The following is an 18,227-nucleotide window of genomic DNA, read 5'->3' on the forward strand; positions in this document are numbered from 1 at the left end:
AGAAGGGAGGTGCTGTTAAGGAAATGGTGTACTTAAAGTGAAACTTCTGTTTTGTGAGTACATTTAGTAGGTGAAAAGAATGTTGACAAGGTCTGGCTCCCTTGTGTGTATTAATAGAAGACATGGGAGAAGGGCCTTCTTGGATCTGGTGGATAATCTCAAGAGTGAAATGCTGCTTTGTCGTACAGTTTTCAAAATGTTCTGTTAACTTGCAAAACTTAAGCAATATGCTTTTAGTTCTTTACCTTCAGAACACTGATTTGCTATCAAAACAAGTTGATAAATTACAGCTTGATAAATTACGGTTGGTAAATTAAAGTATATGTGTTAAATACACTGATCTCAAGCCTAACTACAGTATTAGGGGAGAGATGCCCCTTTTTTCTTGGGTTGCATCCATAGGTCGATTTATAGTGTGGCTTATGAGTTAATGGGTTTTTTTAAACTAGAATTTACAGCTAACTGTACATAAGGAAGTTGCTCCTAATTGTTTTATGGTTGTAAACACTGCTGTTGGAAGTTCGTTACAGTGGGTATCGGCAAGCAGACTGAATTGACTTAATTCATTTACACAATAGCGGTACTAAACAGGGCGTGACAGACTTAGGCAGCCAACCTTGAGGCCCATACCCCTGTACTTGAGTACTCTTAGAACTTGAGCTAGTTAGCGTGATGTTTCCTCTTGCAGTGATTCCACATCTTATTTTCAAATTTTACAATCTCTGCTGCTTTCCTGTGGTATATAGTAACACGCCGGCTGAGTGCAAGTTTGGAGGGTATGTAAGATTAATGGGCACATCATGCAGTGGAGATATTTCAGTTAATGACTGCTGTGCTGTTACAGTGCGAAATTATGACTAGTTGAGATATGTACATTCGGGTTAAATGTTGTTATTTTGCTGTCTGTGTCTGAATAATATTTTCATGTATCTCTATAACTAGCTTCTGTTAATTGCATTAAGTCAAACCAGTTCTGAGGTCCTGTCTCTCCATATCCAATAGTTACTCATGCCTGAAGGTAGTCTGAAAAGACTGGTAGACATGTGTGCCCTCTTCAGTTGTGGGTTGGCGTTATGTACCATGATCTGTCAAAATACCCAAGTAACCTAAGTGTTGAATAGTAAAGAGTATGTTAACTGTGGATAGTGGTGATGAGTAAAATATAGAAGAAAAAGACTCTCTAACATTTTAATGATGCCATACCAGTATTTCAATCTGCATTCTCAGAAAGGCTGGGACTGAACTAGAGTAGTCAGTGAGAGTCAAATATGTGTTGGAGTCTTCCCAAAGTCCTTGATAATAATATCTGTGGGTTTATTGTGCAAGAGTAAGAACAATGAGTTTATATGGCCTGAAGTCATTTAGAAACAGGTCTTTAAATAGCTGAGAAATGAGAATAACCAGCTGTAAATATTGTTTCTGAATAACATGGTACAGTCAGTTTTGAAGTGTTTAAAATATTTACCTTCCATCAACAGAGCTGCTTCATGCTTGAGGCATATTGCACAAAATTTAACTTTTTTATATACTTGGTTAAAATGGCTCACCAGTCAGCAGGACCACATGTGCATGTAGAATCTTAGTCTTACTGGAAACAGTATGGAAGTAGAATTGGTACTCAATTGTGAGAAGACTTCTGGCTGTAGGAGTTCAACACAATGCTTGTTAGAGGGTGAGTCAGTAGAAAATGGACTTGCTTTAACGTTAAGAAAATACGCTTGCAGCTGTAGCTCTCTGTATAGTGCAGTTTATTTGATTACGTGTATGTGATGGATTAAACCCTCAGTGACTTTGTTTATGACTAAAAGAAAAGTTGCTGTGAGCAGTCGATAGACTGTAGCGCAGATCTGCCTTTCAGAGGGGTTGTGGTGAACCGGAGCCGCCGGAAAGCAGGAGCCTCCCGGAACTGACAAATGCAAGTGCAAAGTCTTACACCAGGGACGGGGAAAAACCCCGTTCACCGGGGACTGACTGAAAAGCAGCTTTGTGGAGAGAAGGTAATGGTGAGCAACAAGCGAACAAAAACTCTGTCTGGTGTTGCAGAAATGAAGATTAACCAGGGAACAGCTTTAGCCCTTGTGCTCCCTAGAATATAGCCAGATGGTGAGCAGTTCTTCCTCTCGACTCAGCAATTGTAAAGCAGTGCTGGGGATGCTGTCTCCTCTTCGGGACCACAGGACAGAAGAAACCTGGGCAGACAGGAGGTAGTCCAGCAGAGTGCCACTGGGACCACTAGGTCTGGAGCATATGCTGTATTAGAGGAAACTAGGGGAACTGCCTTGTCTAGCCTGAAGATGAGAAGGCTGAAAATGGATCTAACAACTTCTTTCCACTATCTAAAAGGAAGGCCTGTAGAGGAGGTGGCGTCAGACCCCTCTCAGACATTTCATCATTGCCAGTGGAGTTGGGAAATCACAAAAAACCCCCAATGGTTACAAGTTGTGGCAGGAGGAAGTCTGAGGAGATATTAGGGTGTGGTAGTGAAAGTGGGGGAGTGGAAACCTGTGGAGACAGTCAAAATTTGACTTGGCAAGGCCTTGAGCAAACTCATTTCATTTTGGGCAAGAGCTTTTGTTCCAGAGCTTGACCTCCAGAGGCACTTCCAGTCTCAAGTTTTTCTGTGGTTCTAATATGTCAGTTGGAGAGTCTTTGGTCTCTTAGTTAATGCTGTGGTTGGTTCTGCCCAAGTACTTCTAGCTGTGTGTCATTTCTGTGGTTCATATGGTCATTGAGAACAGACAAAAGATTTATGTTTTTTTTAAACTCGAGGATTGGACACATTTTTATGCAAGCTGCAAATTGATATTGCTTGCATAGGGCTAGAGATACAATTTGATTCCATGCGTTTTTTTCTCTTTCTGAAAAGATAGTGGAAGGTGAAAGCCTTATTAACTTTCTGCTCTTTGACATAAAATGCAGAGAGAAAAGTTTTTCTATTATATTTCAGGCAAAGTTACATAGCAACCTTCCTCTCTTGTTTAAGAAATATTACGACAGTCATCTGAAACTTCTGTGCTGTCACTAAGTTCTGTTCAAATCTTACTTCCATTAATTTAAATATTGTTGTTCAGACATGAACATCTGCCTTTTGCAAGTACTGGTTTTTGCTAATACAGAAACTCTGCACAGGGGTCAAGCACTTTCTTAAAAACAGATGGATTGTGGAAAACAAAAGTAATCAGATTTAGCTGTTGCGGGAGTTTAGGTATCACGTAGGCAGCATAAGGTTTTCACGAGGGAAGGAGATGAGTGTGTGAAGTGCTTTTGCTGATAGGTAGAGAACTCTTCCTTGTTTACTGGCTTGATGAAAACTCAGTGTTGTTTTGATTGTCAAACCTCTGGCCAGCACCTTCTGTTTTTAAGTCCTGTCTAGCCAAAGCACTAATTAGTTCTTATAGCTTGTCGTAGCATTAATAGCTTCCTTAATTCTGTTTTGCATAAATAGGAGGCACTGATGCACAAGAATGGAAGAATGATGAATCCTTTTGCTTATTTTGTCAAGGGGATTGCCGGGAGAGGTGGTGGTGTTTTGTTTGTTTTAAGCTTTGAGTCTTAAGGGTTCTGTGGAAGCAGTTATTTTAGGATTTTGTGTTGTGGAGCTTTAGGATTCTGGCATTCAGCCAATACTCCTAATGCTAATAAAAGCTCTTGCCAGGTCATATATATCGGTATGCAAACTGGATAGTCTTTTCCTGCTGCCTGCTTTAAAAATTTGTGTTAATTTTCTTACACCCAACTCAGTTTCCTGTAGTAAAAATACTGTATCAGGGGAAAGATGTTTGGGGGACAGCAACATAAGGTTATGAGGATGAATTAGCTTAGATGTCTTCAGACAGTGCTGCACACGTGGTGGAGATGTGCCTTAAGACGTCTTGACTGCATTACGTCTGCCCAGTTTACTAGAAAGTTTTTAATTCCCAGGGATATCAGCTGGATTGACAGAAAATACTTGATTACAAAATGCAACAAGTACGTCATTCAACAGTGCAGATTTATTGCTGTTATATTTAGAAACTACAGAAACTATTAGAAATTTAAACATCTTGACAAAACAATAGGTTGTCTTGAGCATTGTCAGTGGTCAGAGAATAATCTGAACAGTATAAATTTGTAAATTTACTTGCCTTGGATAAGATTACCTGGAGGTGAGGAAGAACAGAAGTGAGTTAACTGTATGTTACCACTGTTTAACTTTTTTTGTCTTTCAGATATTCCCTTGTTTGTCATATATGCCCAAGGGATGATATACTTTAGCTCCTGCCATAAGTCTGTTTCTTGTTCTTCTGATCCATGAGATGTGTTGCTCATCTCTGAATTTTGAGGGCAATAAGCTGTTCACCCAACTTTCCTAGTTACTGTAATATGAGCATTAAACAAGTAAATTAGGTTAATTTTTTTTCTCAGGTAGGATGTCTCCTAATGTATAGATTCCTTATTTAAGAGTCTGCTGGAGCTCACTAGCTTAAGTAGGTCTTGATTGTTTGCGTTTTTGTGTATCACCACAATTAATAGTTTTGTCATCTGAGTTTGTAGTCAGAAGTGGTAACCGAGGTGTATATCGATCAACACCTGCTGCAGGATGCGTGTCCACACAATCTTAAGCGGTTCTCCACACAATCTTAAGCGGTTCTCCACGCTGTCTCCAAGGATGAGGGCAGTTTGCTAAACCTTAACCTTCCCACTGACTGAGTTCAAGTTTTTCCTGAGGAGGATGCAGTCGTTCTTTGTGTCGGACATTGTAAGAGTGAACATCTGGCTGGCGTTCCCAAATGCAGGCTGCTTGGGTACCTTCAGCTCCAGGGTAGTCACTGTCACTGCCACCAGCCGAGCTTCCCAGATGGTGAGCTACAGGGCAGCACCCTTCATCCAGGGAGCTCCTCCTCACCTTGGGCAGGTGCCTGTGTGGTGGTGCTGGCTGCAGCTCGGGTAAGTGCTGCTCAAGAGGCATTTGCTACTAATCAGGAAAGAAGGGTGTGGAAGCACCTTCCGAGATACGTATCAGGAAATGCTCCTACGGAATACCTGGAAGGAGTTTGTTTATGGTTTCTTGGAAATTCCTGCATTGTGTCACGTTCAGTAAGGAAAAGCAATGCCTTAGAAATCCTGCAATATGTATTAACTTTGATTTTCAGCGCACTAACAGGCATCTGTGCTGTGTGCTGGAGTGAAGAAAATCTCAGACTCTTTTAATTTTCTGTAATTGCTTTAATTGTTACCAGCATTTTTGGAAGCGGGAAGAACCTTTGTTCTGCAAATAGATTTCTGCATTTTACCTTGCTTCAGGGGGTCTGAATTCTGTAATGGTTATACTGCCAGGCTTCTTGAAACTCAGCTGAACATTGTGCTGAGGAGGGAAAATTGGGGAGCGTATTCCTTCTGAAGGAACATCTGCTGTGTTTTGTGTCCTGGAGACTTAGGGCCGATAAGGGAATTTATCCCTTCCACTGCTGAAGGTGCCTCCTCCAGTGAGGCTAGCAGCAACTTTGTTCATCTTAGTTCTTCATGTTCCTTTCTGTTGCCTTTGCTGTTGTTTGCTTAATTTGAATAATTGATTTGCATGTATAAAAGCCTTTACTGCTCTATGCTGTCCATAACACATTTTAAGCATTGTAAACTGTTCTGTTCTTGCAGTGTCTGAACAGGATGAAATGGTGTGCTGCCTCGGGCTACTCTACTAAACCTAGTTACTTGGAGAATATTAATAAAAATATGTTTCAAACATAAACTTTTATTTTCAGGTTGTGTTATGAAACCAGCACTGTGTTTTCTGATTGCATCCTACATTGTGGCAGATTGTTTAAAGATTTTTACGTATCCAGATGTAAACCCCTCAAGAAGCTTTTTCTACTGCTTTAGTTTCTCTGTACTTTACACCTATTGTTCATCTATAGTTAAGAAAATTAGATGTTTTTATCCAACTGTGTGACAGTGTGAGCAGTAGGAACCGGGAGTGGAGGAACAGGCGTGTTAATTGAGGTAATGAAATCCGTAATTTGTGGCCCAATATTTCCTTAACAGTGGGAGATACGATATGAATTCGAATTGCTTTCTCTTTCAGTTTGGTAAGTTGCCACATCACTGTTTTCGTGGGATAATGCAGATGACTTACTGTTGGCTTCAGGCTAAATAAGGAAAAGTAGTGTGAAAGAAATAAGTTCATACATGTCCAACTTCTGTATGAAAAGTTTGCATGTTGTTGCAGTCGTGTCTCATTTACCTCATTCAGCTGAAAAAGAATGTATGTTACTAATATTACAAAATCTAATTTTACCTTCACAGATAAATTTGACCAGTTTTGGGCAATAAATCGAAAACTCATGGAGTATCCTCCAGAAGACAGTGGATTTCGATACATCCCATTTAGAATTTATCAGGTAAATATGAAATATTTGGAAATATAAAATGAAAGCACTTTTAACCAAACTCTTCCACTGAGGTGTCATATTATTATAATTTGTTTTCAGAATTATACATTCCCTTTTTTAACATTATGGTAAAACTTTGTATGCTCATCTTTGCTGGACCTTTGAGTCTTATGAATTAACAAACACAAAATAGATGATATTTATTCTAATATGTAACTACCATTCATTATATTATGTGTAACACCTGAGAATGTGTTAAGGCTGGTATAGATTGTTTTTTTTTTTAAAAAAGCTAATTCTGTCATTAAAAATAACTTCTAACTATGAAGACTGCTTTGGGTGCAAAATACCCTCCAAAACGTTGAAGTCAAACGTTTCAAGAGCAACACTTTTTCCTCAACTGCTGTGTAGGCTTCTTTCCTTATTGACATTACAAGATGAAAGTAATGGCATAAATCTTTGAATATTTTTTCTGCTTTCATACACCACTGCCCTATTTTTGCTCAGCAGTTTATTTGGAGACACGTTCCTTGGAACCCTTACAATTTTTTATGTCCTCTTAGTTCGTACAGCATTGTAGTCACGATGAAGTTTGGAGTTAAGTATGATTAAAAGCTCATACAGAATTCGTGTAGCCTCTTTGTAAATGAAACAGTTCTACTCCGTTTCAGCTTGGAAACATTTTCATGCACGTACATTTAAGTTTTGCACCTGTGACTATCAAAAAAAGTCCTCTGTTCATAGGACTGAGTAGTCTGATGCTGCTTTATAGCAGGTTTTAACGAGCCTGTACGATCTTGCAGTGGGTCCGAAGTAACTTTAAATGTTAGATGTAAGACATGTACCGTCATAGTGAAACCTTTGACTGGGAACGGAAGTCAGTTATTTTGTCAGAGATCAGAGCAGATGGCAAGGTTTAAGTACCAAAAAGTATGTATCAGGAAAAGTAGTTCACTCACAGCGTTTTCTTTTGTTGTTAACTAAGTTGTTTGTTTGTTCTCGATAGGTGTGGGATTTTTTGAGTCTTTTCATAGAAATCACGTAAATGGGTTTGTGAAATTGAGGTTTTGCCAGCTGAATAAGGTACAGGCCTTTAAGCCATGAGGGAAATTTTCTGTGATATCACATGATTTCATGTTAGTGAAGCTTTTTTAAAAAAGAAAAAAAACAATTCAGTAATATCTACCACTTTACCTTGATTCTCATGATCTTTTCAAGTGGAAACTCTTACTCGCTGTAGTTTGAACCCAAAATATCTAAGAATAGAAGACCCAACACAAGTAAAGGTGATGCTGATTCAGCCTTTGAGAAGGTTGGTGTGTATTATTTTCAGTAATGCTGCCCTTCATATTTCTAAACATTTTCAGTAATGTCACTTTTTTTTTTAAGAAGTGGACGTGGGTGTTTCTAACTTATTTGTTCTGTTGGTTTGTGTACTGGTCACTGCTCAACATAAAAATCTGTCTATTTAAAGGAGTTTTCCAAAAGCATTAGGAATTATTGGGATTATAATTTGATTCCAAGCAAGGAGTTAATTCTTAATTTTACTTAATATCTTAATATTTCTTCATATCTTAATTTTACACTACTTACTGACAGACTCGTGTATGCTGAAGTAACTGATGAAATAGTATTAAGATGTAATTAACGCCCACCCTGATTGCATTTAACTCCCATTAGTGCTGGTAGAAGTCAGCTTTGCATTCTAATTGGTTGCTTGTATATCCCTACGTAAATACGTGGAAGTCAGTTTAGCCTGGATTTGTATTACAGCAGACGTTTATTCTCTTGTGTTTTCATGTAGTGTTTTTGTACATGCTTAAGGATATAGAGGTGGATGGCAGGAAATTAGCAGGCATTGCCTTCGGTCAGGAGAGTTCCTCCTTTTAGTCTCCATACCTTCCATTACCCCAAAATTATTAGAAGGAAATTCTGTGATGGGAACTGCCTAGATTGTGTTTTGGCCTTATGAGGTGGATGTATTTGTTTTCCTTCAAATAAATGTACTAGATCATGATATCAACTACAAAAAATCAGTCTTAGCAATGATTAAATGTGACTGGGAAAAGTTGCTGCAGAAAAAATGCATGTGAAACGGTGATCTGACGTGCTTTTCCCTGAAGACCTGATATTTTTCAAACCCAAAGGCTCTTTCAATTGTAAAGCCTGTCTGTTAAAATACATTTCTAAGGAACAATATGAATCATACCTTGTGTGGTTTCCAAATCTAATGCTGTGTGTGTAGGGGGGAGAGAGATGGCAAAATTACGAACATCATACTTGGGTAAGTCAGAACTAAACCAACTGCAGGTAACTTTCAAAGCCGTTGTCCAGCACCATTTCTTTTAAGTGCTGCAGCTAAGATTGGATCAGAATCCTGGCATCTACTGTAGAAGATTAAAAAAAGTAGTCAGTATTGCTAAGGATCAACTCATTTCCAATTTTAAAAGTTAGCTAAGAGATCGTGGAGATTTTATTAACAGCTGTCATAGTCTAGACTGTTCATATGGAACTTAAACCAGATGAACCTTTGACATAGGTGGAAACTTCTTCTACCAGAGACAGTTTAAAAATAGTGATTATATTTTTGTGACACTCTTACTTACACACGTACAAAAAAAAAAAGGTGCCTCACTTCATCACTTCAGACATATGCTGCTGTGTCTTCAGTTGACAGTTGCACAAAAACTTGCTTGTCTGAATGCTTTTTTCACTTGTTCTTTAATAGCAAGAAAGAAAATAATAGTAATCTTCTGAGTATATTATGCATTTGAGTGCTTCTTTTCTTGTGCAGTACTAGAGCTAGTTTGGCTTGAGGACGTGTCCCCCATGTGTATAAGACCAGCTGGTTTTGCACTTTCTGATTGAACAAACGGTATGGCTGATAGACAGCAGGAAGTTTTCATCAGTTCTTGGCTCCAGGCACTGTGATGGTGCGTATTAGTCAGGCACCAGAGAGGGAGTCTCTACGTGCTGATAGAGACTACCCTGATGAACTACTGTCTGCTGTCGTACTCTGCAGACGGGAGCACCCAGTCTCAGTCACGATGTGCTTAGTTCGCAGTCATCCCTGGGTTGTGGTGGTGTCTTGCACGCCCCCGTGTCACGCTCGCCCACTTGCTCTTGTGTGCTTTCTCCCTGTCAACCTTCCTCCTTTCCTCTGGAGTCTGTCTATGAGTATATAGGATTTAAAGATGTAAATAGCATTTAATTCTTGAGGATAAACCAACAAAAGTATGTGAAAGAAAATGCATTAGAACAATTGATGGCAAGTTTTTCTGAGCTTTTCTGGAGTCACACTTGGCTTAAGGCAGGCTGGTTGTTGTGTGTTTGCCAGCCCAAAAGGGGATGGTCTGGGATTGTTTGTTTGCTTGTCCCTTTATTTGGGTGCTGGAATGTGCCACGGCACTGGAATGAGCACTTCCTTTGCCTCTATTTTCTAAGGATTTTGATTAGGTTACTAATTTTATTGCCTAATTACATAGCAGGCCTTACCTTTGAACAGGTTTTTCCTATTGTAAGTCCCTTAAAATGTTGTGATGAACATCATAACAACTTGTGACTATGGTTTAATCTGCTTAGTGTTTTGCCTTACACCTCTTTAAAGTGGTCTGACTTTCTAACCTAAGTTCATTTATGGAGGGATTTCAGGAGCTTCAGTTTTCTTTGATGAACTGAATCGCTCCAGCTCTTCAAGCCTCTCGACGTGAGGCTTGCTTACCAGTGCTGAAGTTATGAGGGTTTTGCATCTTTTCAAACGCTAGCTGATGTTTTGATAATCCTCAAGATTAGTATTACAGTTAGGGAGACAGAGGCCAAAGGTAAAGTTTATTTCTGTAGGATTTTTGATTAAAAATACTTCAAGCACTCATGGTATAGAGGTAAGGTTAGCTGCTACTGGAAACTGCAGATGTGGAATTTTTTTTGTTAAAGAAGGTGAAATGCAATGAGTCGTCAAGTGAGAGACCTAGAAAATATAACTGCTGCCGTCCTGAAGAGGGCAACACAACACAGCAAGTTTCAACACCTTGTTGGCTAGTGCAGAATGCTCTGGAATAGACTTATGTGTATTTAACTTTTATCTTATTTATTAAATACGACGTTTTCATAAAGGGCCTGCTGAAAATAGATCAATTTATTTTTAAAAAACTTTTACAAAGAGGAAGTTCGAGTGAATAGAAAAATTGTGAGATTATGGTTGGTTTGTGTAACAGAGCTGTGCTCAGCTGAATTCTCTGCTGAAAGTTACACGGACTCTGATTCATCTTCAGTTGAGTTCACAGAACAACTTATTCTAAGAACTGATGGTTCAGCACCAGAGAAACACCATCACACTTTCACCAGTTTTAAATTACTTCAAAACCAAAACTCTATGAATGAGAAAGTTTAAAAGTTTTGGTAGGCAAAAATTTTTCCTAATACCTCATTATTGGAAAAAACAAAACCAAAAAACCAAACCCTTATATGAAACGTTGCATGTGGGCAACATGATCCATAAGTTGCTATGGGTACTTATTTTCTGAATTTGATTGCTTATTTCTGTGCAGAAAGTAATAGCAATTTGTTAAGTTGTCACCTTGAGTTGAAGGTCGCTGTCACCACAGGTGAGGTTCCATAATTACGTAAGTTTTTCTGGACCGCGTAAGTGCAAAGTGAGATGGGCTAGCTCAAACCAGCGCTGTTCAAGATGACTATTACATGTCTTGTATTAAGGAATGTCCGTGCAGGTCTTTGAAAAGACTTATGGAACCCATGTGCATGATTACCCTTGTGCCTTTAAGAATCTCAGTACCTGATGGGGGCTGTCAATCAGCATTTAAAAGAAAAATTCTGAGATTACAAAATTTATTTGTTGTCAGAGATGTGACTAAGGGTCATAAATATGCCCAAGTTATCAGTAAAACTGTCAGTCTGCCTCATTCAAAGCTGTTGTAAAAGTTGCGCAGCGCTCAGGGAAGGGGACGCGGAAGAGATGGGGCTATAAACCCTGGATTTGGGTGGCTTCTCTGAGCTGCGCTTGAACTGTTACCAAGCTGGAAAGTTTTAAACTAGCTCAGGCCTGACAAGAGGAGCTACAGTAGTGCTTCTGAGTTTAATGTAAATACAGCTTGTAAACAAAACATGAATTAGTTTTGCTTGTATGCAAAATAGTTTGTTGGGGTTTAAAACAATTTAAGGATGTTTATGTATGTTAAGTATGAATTCTGCGTACTGGGGAAAAATGAGTAATACTTTGTTTTAAATCCTTTTTTATCGGATATTCCCAGATCTTAGAAGAATCTAGATGTATCAAAAACCAGTAGCATTTCAGTAGTTAATAAATAAACTTGGTGTAAACAGTTATACAGATTTTCTTTTTAGCAAAAGACAACTCAAAATGCAACTTGAGTTACAATGAAACACTTTGGGTGGAAAAAAATAATTGTCTATTCCAAAGTTGAAAATGCCTTAATCTTACCAAATGTCTTACACACTCCCTAACCAAAATAGGGTGTTCCTTTTCTTAGTAAATTTTCCTATAAAACACTTGTCATCTTTTCTCTTATTTGCCTTATGATAATGACCTTTCATTTAAACCCAGTGCTCTTTAGTGTGTTGCTGCCCCTCTTGATCATTAAAGCTGATCATTTTACTTCTCTGTTTCACTTGGTTAAGTCAACACAGACTGATTTGCCACTTTCACCACACACTTTGTTATGTGGTCGGGTTCTTATTTTGTAGCAAGAGGGATTTTTGCTACCTGAAACTTGCAGTCCGGAGCTGTATTCCTCTGAGATTAGCTCTTATACTCTGACATAATAACAATTTAAAAACCCCAAACCCCCTCAAAAACCCTACAAAAAACCAAACCACTAATCCAGCTGGTGAACTCCTTTGCATTCACAAAAAGAGGAAAAGTAGATATGGAATTTTTTGTTCAGAGGGGTGAAGAATGTCGTCTTTGGGTTATTTCTGTGGCTGCGCAGCATGTGCAGTGCCTATTGCTTAGAAATTAAATTAGAACAAAGCCTAGCTTGTGATGATGGTGCAAAACGTTAACCCTGCAGAGGTGACAGTCATAGCACTACCTGTTTTAATTTGTCAATGTGTCATCTTATGCTTCCTTTATTTCTAAGTAAAATAGAGAAATAATGCAGGTTAACTTTTGCACAGAATTGAGGATTAGAAAATATAGAAAGTGTTAAAGTACCAGGACTTCTATTTGCACTTGCTAGAAGGCTGAAAGCAAATTGTACACATGGAAGTGTGGAATGGAACAAACCTATGAGGATGGGGAATACAACACCGTGCTCTAGGAATACATTAGAAATTAACAGAGACAAATTTCTGAAATTTTGCTAACCCTGACTGTAGGAGTTTCTTTTCTCATTACTGGAGAAAACTAAGGGTAATTATTGGTTTTAATGTTATTAAATAGACGGAAAGTGTTGTATGACGTATTGTACTATTCATTGCTTTTAAGCAAGCAATGCAATATTTGCTTTTGTGGATATAAATGCATTTCTAAAGATACTTTGATATTTTACCAGTTGCAAGAAGAGTACTGTATATTGGACAGTCCTAAATACTTAAGGTTTTCCCAGGTCAATATTGAAGGTGCTACATTCCCAGAGCCTTGTCCGTTACTACAAGCATCCCAGACAGCTGCCTGGTTTTGGTGTACTGTGGGCTTTGTCTTTTGACATTGACTGGGGAGAGTCCTTTAGGAGGGTTTTTCACGTGTCTGGCAAAAAACCTGCGGCACTGGCTGCTTCAACACAGCTTTTTAAATGACATATGCTGTACAACCTTGTCCAAGTTGGTCAGGATACAAGCAAGTATTGATTAGGGCTGAGTTGCCGTCGTTTCCAGCAATATTAGGGGCCCATCTTGCAGACTTAGGGAGATTCTTCACACATTTGTTAATTTTTGTCACGTTATGAAACCAAAATAACATGGCTTTGGTGGGAGCTCAGCCTTCATTTAAGAAAGGACTTCAGGGCCATTCTCCAGGTGATTATGTGTGGTATGGAATACTGCTTGGAGTCACGCTTTGAAGAACAAGTGTGCTTTTTCAACCCATCATCTGTCTGGCTGTTTTTTGACAGAAGCCTGGAAGAAATATGAAATTTTTGGTTGAGAACAGAAGAAAGAGTAAACTTAGTCCTTCCATAGATGATTTGGCAGCTTACAGAAGAAAGAATTTTTGTGGACATAAAATACATTTCAGACAAGAAGACTGTTAAATAATCTGTATTTCCCAACAGCGATGGGATTTATTAACCAGTTGCAGACTTGCTCAGAAACAACAGTATGAAAATACCGTATGTGGTTGCGGGATGTGGTTGTATTGTGGTCTTTCTTAATTTAACAGGTCTACAGCCGCTCTTACACACAGTAGACTCAAACATACCCAGTGGGACTGAGGTTTTACAGTAAGAACTTCATATAAAAATGGGCAGATCCACTTCAGATGGAAGAGAGTACAATCTATGAACATCTTAGTGTCTACACTCATGAACATGAAGGTTCTCCTGGATAACAATTGAATTCCAAGAATGCAAGCAGTTCAACAGAGGGACCTACAGCAAGGAAGACTAAGTGGTGTCCTGGGCTGCTTTAGGAGGAGAGTTGCCAGCAGGAGGAGGGAGGTGATCTTCCACTTTACTCAGCACTAGAAAGCCCACATCTGGAGTACTGTGTCCAGTTCTGGGATCCCTAATACAGAGGAGACATGGAGCTTCTGAAGAGAGTCCAACAAAGGGCCACTAGGGTGATTAAGGGACCAGTGCCTCTAATATGAGGGGGGAAAAAAGGCAGAGAGCTTGGCACTGTTCATCCTAGAGAAGAAAAGGCTCAGGGGGTATCTCATCAATGTGTATAAATATCTGAAGGGAGAGTGTATAGAAGGAGCCAGACATTTCCCAGTGGTGCCCAGTGACAGGACCAGAAGCAGTGGGCACGAATTAAAACATAGAAGGTTACCTCTGAACATCAGGAAATATTTTTTTTTTACTGTGAGGGTCACAGCTTTGGTGCAGGTTGTCCAGAGAGGTTGTGGAGTGCCTGTCCTCAGGGATACTCAAAAGCTGCTTGGATATGGATGTCTGTCTTACAGGTGGCCCTGCTCGAGCATGGGATTTGGACCAGAGGTCCTTCAGAGGTCCCTTCCAGCTTCAACCATTCTGGGATTCCATGATTCTGAATCAACATGCTAGAATGCTAAAAAGCCATTTGGAAAACCCCGAAGATGTACTATCAAGCCACAGAAGCTTAAATTGTTCCTTAGGAACCATTACTCTTGCGAATTTGGTGACATGCTCCTACTCGATGCTGCAAAGCTAAAATCTAAGTTTCCTAGAAAGATCTGAGAGAAGTTTGCCTTTTTTCTCCTTTATGCGCTTATGTAATGTGATGTGAATATAGTTGACGTGGATACAACGTGAATGTGGACAGCATGATGCATCTTTGGGAACACTTACGGCAACTGCAGCAATGTCTTCTATTCTGAAGTGTTACAGTTAAGCCAACCCATTAAATTTTTACTCGAATTTGGTACAGGATGTGTTCTAACTAGGTATATCTTTTTAAGATTAGTAGAATGTGTGCTAGAACTTTTAACTTTCAAAGGATTTATATGGTTGCAATAACTCATTTTGTTGATATTACATAAAGCTTTTTTCTAAAATAGTATAAGGAAGCACAATACTAGTTTAAATAATATGGAAAAGGAGTGTTTTAAATGGTTCTTTAATCTTCTTAAAGATGAGCAAGTAATGGCCTTCAGCAACACGTGTGGGAGAAGTACCTGAAATAGTGGCCCTATTTCTCTGTAGGTTTGTAATAATACTGAATTATTGTTAATTGTGTAGGTAGGAAGTTAGGGTAGAATTACAGTGTGCTCTGCTCAATGAAAGGCTTCGCGGAAAACATGAGTTGTTGCCCACGCATGAGTAGGAGAATAATCCTTAACCATTCATAACCAAAAACTGTTCAGATATTATTGTCTAGAAATAACTGTAATAAGCCGCACTACGTAAAACTTTAACCTTATTCCCGATGTGTTTATCTTCTAGTTGTGGCTTTTTTTGACTACAGTCTTGACTAAGAGACTAGTTACTTCTGGCATTAACTTTTAGTTGCATCAATTCTTGATGTAGTATTTGTCACATAACAGACCATAAGAGGTTAAAACTTCCAAGGGAACACATCATATAACTGTTCTTACTTTTAAAACCGTGATCATTAATGTTTCAGAACTAAAGGTTTTCCAGCTTGTGTAATACTGTTAAGAGCGCTTTCAAGAATAACAGCATTTTCACGTTGCTTGATACGTGTACAGGTTATAATTTTGACCACAAGTTTGTATTTTATCATGTTAACTATGCAAATATAAGAAAATCAGTTCAAGATAATTTGGATACGCAGTTCTATAGGAGAAACATGAGCCACCAGGTACCTTTGTATGTCATTCATATTATACAATATTCTTTTAACCGTATATGTTGTTTTCATATTGTATCCTTCCATGTTACTTCAAATGTTAAGACTAAGAAGTTTTAAAGATGTATCCAAATACCCATTTGTCATGACTGTAGTAAATAGTACCTACAGATGTTTGTAGAATTATCTTAAGCTTCAATTCGTGCTATACTTCTGCGCTACTAATTTATGCCACTGCTGTTAGTGTGAGTTAAATGTACAGAGTGTAGCCCATTTGTTTCTTTTTTTGTTTTATTGCATGCCTCTTAAAAACATTAGGGAGTATAAAGTTCCTGTTCATCTCCATAAAGACTTTTAACTTGATGAAGAAACCAAATCTTCCTTATCACCACGAAAATGCAGAAATCCTAATACAAGCTCAAGAAAAAGTGAAAGGATGCATTTTTTTTATAGGTTGTAATCAGATATGTCAATTTTTACAGCCCCTGAAAATACGTAATTTATTAGGGTAAATTAAAATGTGTTATGGAAAAAACAAGTCATTTGATTTATTCTATATGTTGACTTTACAATGGGCAGCCCACGTTGCATCCTGTCAGTGAGTCAATTTTTCTGGTAATTCTAGATAGGTGCGTTGAACATTATTATACTCTTTTTTTGTCTCACAGTTTTCAGTTACATACTGGACGTACAACACCATTACTTAGTTCTTTTATTCAAAATATTTTAATGAGTTCTGTTTTGTAATGTGACAGACCTTATTCTCTGGAGAGTGATGTGACATTGCAGGTAAGCAGTTCAGAATTTTAGAGCAGCTACTAGATAGTTTGCAGACACTAAAGAAACACTAGAAATAGTCTTTTAATTTTCTTGGAACATTGTTCCAGTCCTAACAACTTGGAGAGTAAGTGCAACAGAATTTATCAAAGGTACACGATAAAGCAATGGGATGTCTGGGAGAAGCCCTCTATAGCTTGAAAGATTTGAAGGAGGGAAAGGGAGCAATGGTTACAGGATAAAGACAAAATCACGTTGTGTTTTATGCTTCATGTAATAGAAGCTCAGAAAATACTGATGAAATTTGGAGGGCGACAGATTTCAGAGGGATAAAACAGATCATTTCCTTTTGCAGTGTGTGTGGCTGTGTATACCTCAGCTTGCTGAGCTGGAAATCAAGGGTGGACCTGCTGCCTTACAAAAGAGGTGAAGTTCATAGGTTTTGCATAGATAACTGAGGAAGACCAAGTTCTTGAAGCTTCTTTCAGTGTATATATTTCCTGATGAGTCTACCTTTAGCCAGTTGTCCTTTACGTAATCACTGACTGCTTGTGGTGTAGTTTGATTTGGGGAGATTTGCTTGAAATGCAGAGGAAGAGAGCTGTAACTTTAATTTGGTGTGTTTACTGCAGCTCTGTGGAACGACTCCTACAACCTACCGTTTGAATATTTCAAAGGAAGGTTAGCCGAGGGAAGTGGAGGAGGGCAGTTACTGATTTTTAGCTGATTCTCTGTAAAGGTATAAAAATAAAGGTTAAATCTGAATAACCAGTTTGTGAGGTCTACCGTCGAGAGTTTCAGTTGTCCAAACTGCACTAATTTCGAAGAGAATGGTACATTCCTTGAGGCAAAGAAATTGTCAAGGTGACTACAGTGGAACCAGTGCTTCTAAGGAAATTATTTAAAATAAGGGGACTGTGTTATTTCTTTTAAATAGATAAGAGTAGTAAGAGGTATTTTAGTATGTTTTATTTTGATCCTGCTTGAGCATCAAGTTTCCAGAAGGTCACTGGAAAGTTCCACATAGTGTAAGATGCTGTGCTCTAGGGTGGCAGAGACAACCTTGGGCTGCGGCTCTAAATTAGACTTTGTTTAATTTTTTTTTTATTAAGTGGGGCAAACTTGCAGAAATGCCTTTTTTCAATATTCTAGTAGCACAAATATCAGCATTTGAATTTCTTCCCTTTTGTGTGTCTGTTGTCATCAGAAAGCAGCGATTTGCAAACGGACCCTTAAAGCGTTAGTGCAGGGCATTGCAGAGCCGTGGGTGTGGAGCAATTATAAAATAGTTACCTTCCGTCCTTCCCACAAACTACGCTGCAAAGGAAGGTATAAACTTGAGCCCACCTTTCTCTGAAAGTCTCTGTTGGTTTTCACGCTGAGATTGTTTCTTGTAAACCCGTGGGCATAAAAAGTAAGACAGCTTTTCTCGGAACTCTTTGCATTCACAGAATCACCGAATGGGTTGGGTTGGAAGAGACCTTAAAGATCATCTAGTACCAACCCCCTGCCATGGGCAGGGACACCTTCCTCTAGACTCAGCTGCTCAAAGCCCCATCCACCCTGGCCGTAAGAATCTTGGGAGGGATCAGTGATAAAAGTCAGTTAAAATGGTTTAATAACAGAATTACAAATTCCATCCACTCCTTTTTTTTTTTTTTT

General features: G+C 38.7%; 1 protein-coding gene across 2 annotated transcripts in view; it reads left to right on the forward strand.

The window, feature by feature from the left end:
• Positions 1 to 18,227, forward strand: part of ATG5 (autophagy related 5) — a 76,410-nt gene that overhangs the window by 27,063 nt on the left and 31,120 nt on the right. For both annotated transcript variants that reach the window (XM_010138389.1, XM_010138388.1), the window contains one exon: positions 6,280 to 6,374. In XM_010138389.1, coding sequence (XP_010136691.1) covers positions 6,280 to 6,374 — 95 coding nt within the window. The remainder of the gene's footprint in view (positions 1 to 6,279; positions 6,375 to 18,227) is intronic.

Source organism: Buceros rhinoceros, unplaced genomic scaffold (genome assembly GCF_000710305.1).
Source record: "Buceros rhinoceros silvestris isolate BGI_N320 unplaced genomic scaffold, ASM71030v1 scaffold7406, whole genome shotgun sequence".
Lineage (NCBI taxonomy): Eukaryota > Metazoa > Chordata > Aves > Bucerotiformes > Bucerotidae > Buceros > Buceros rhinoceros.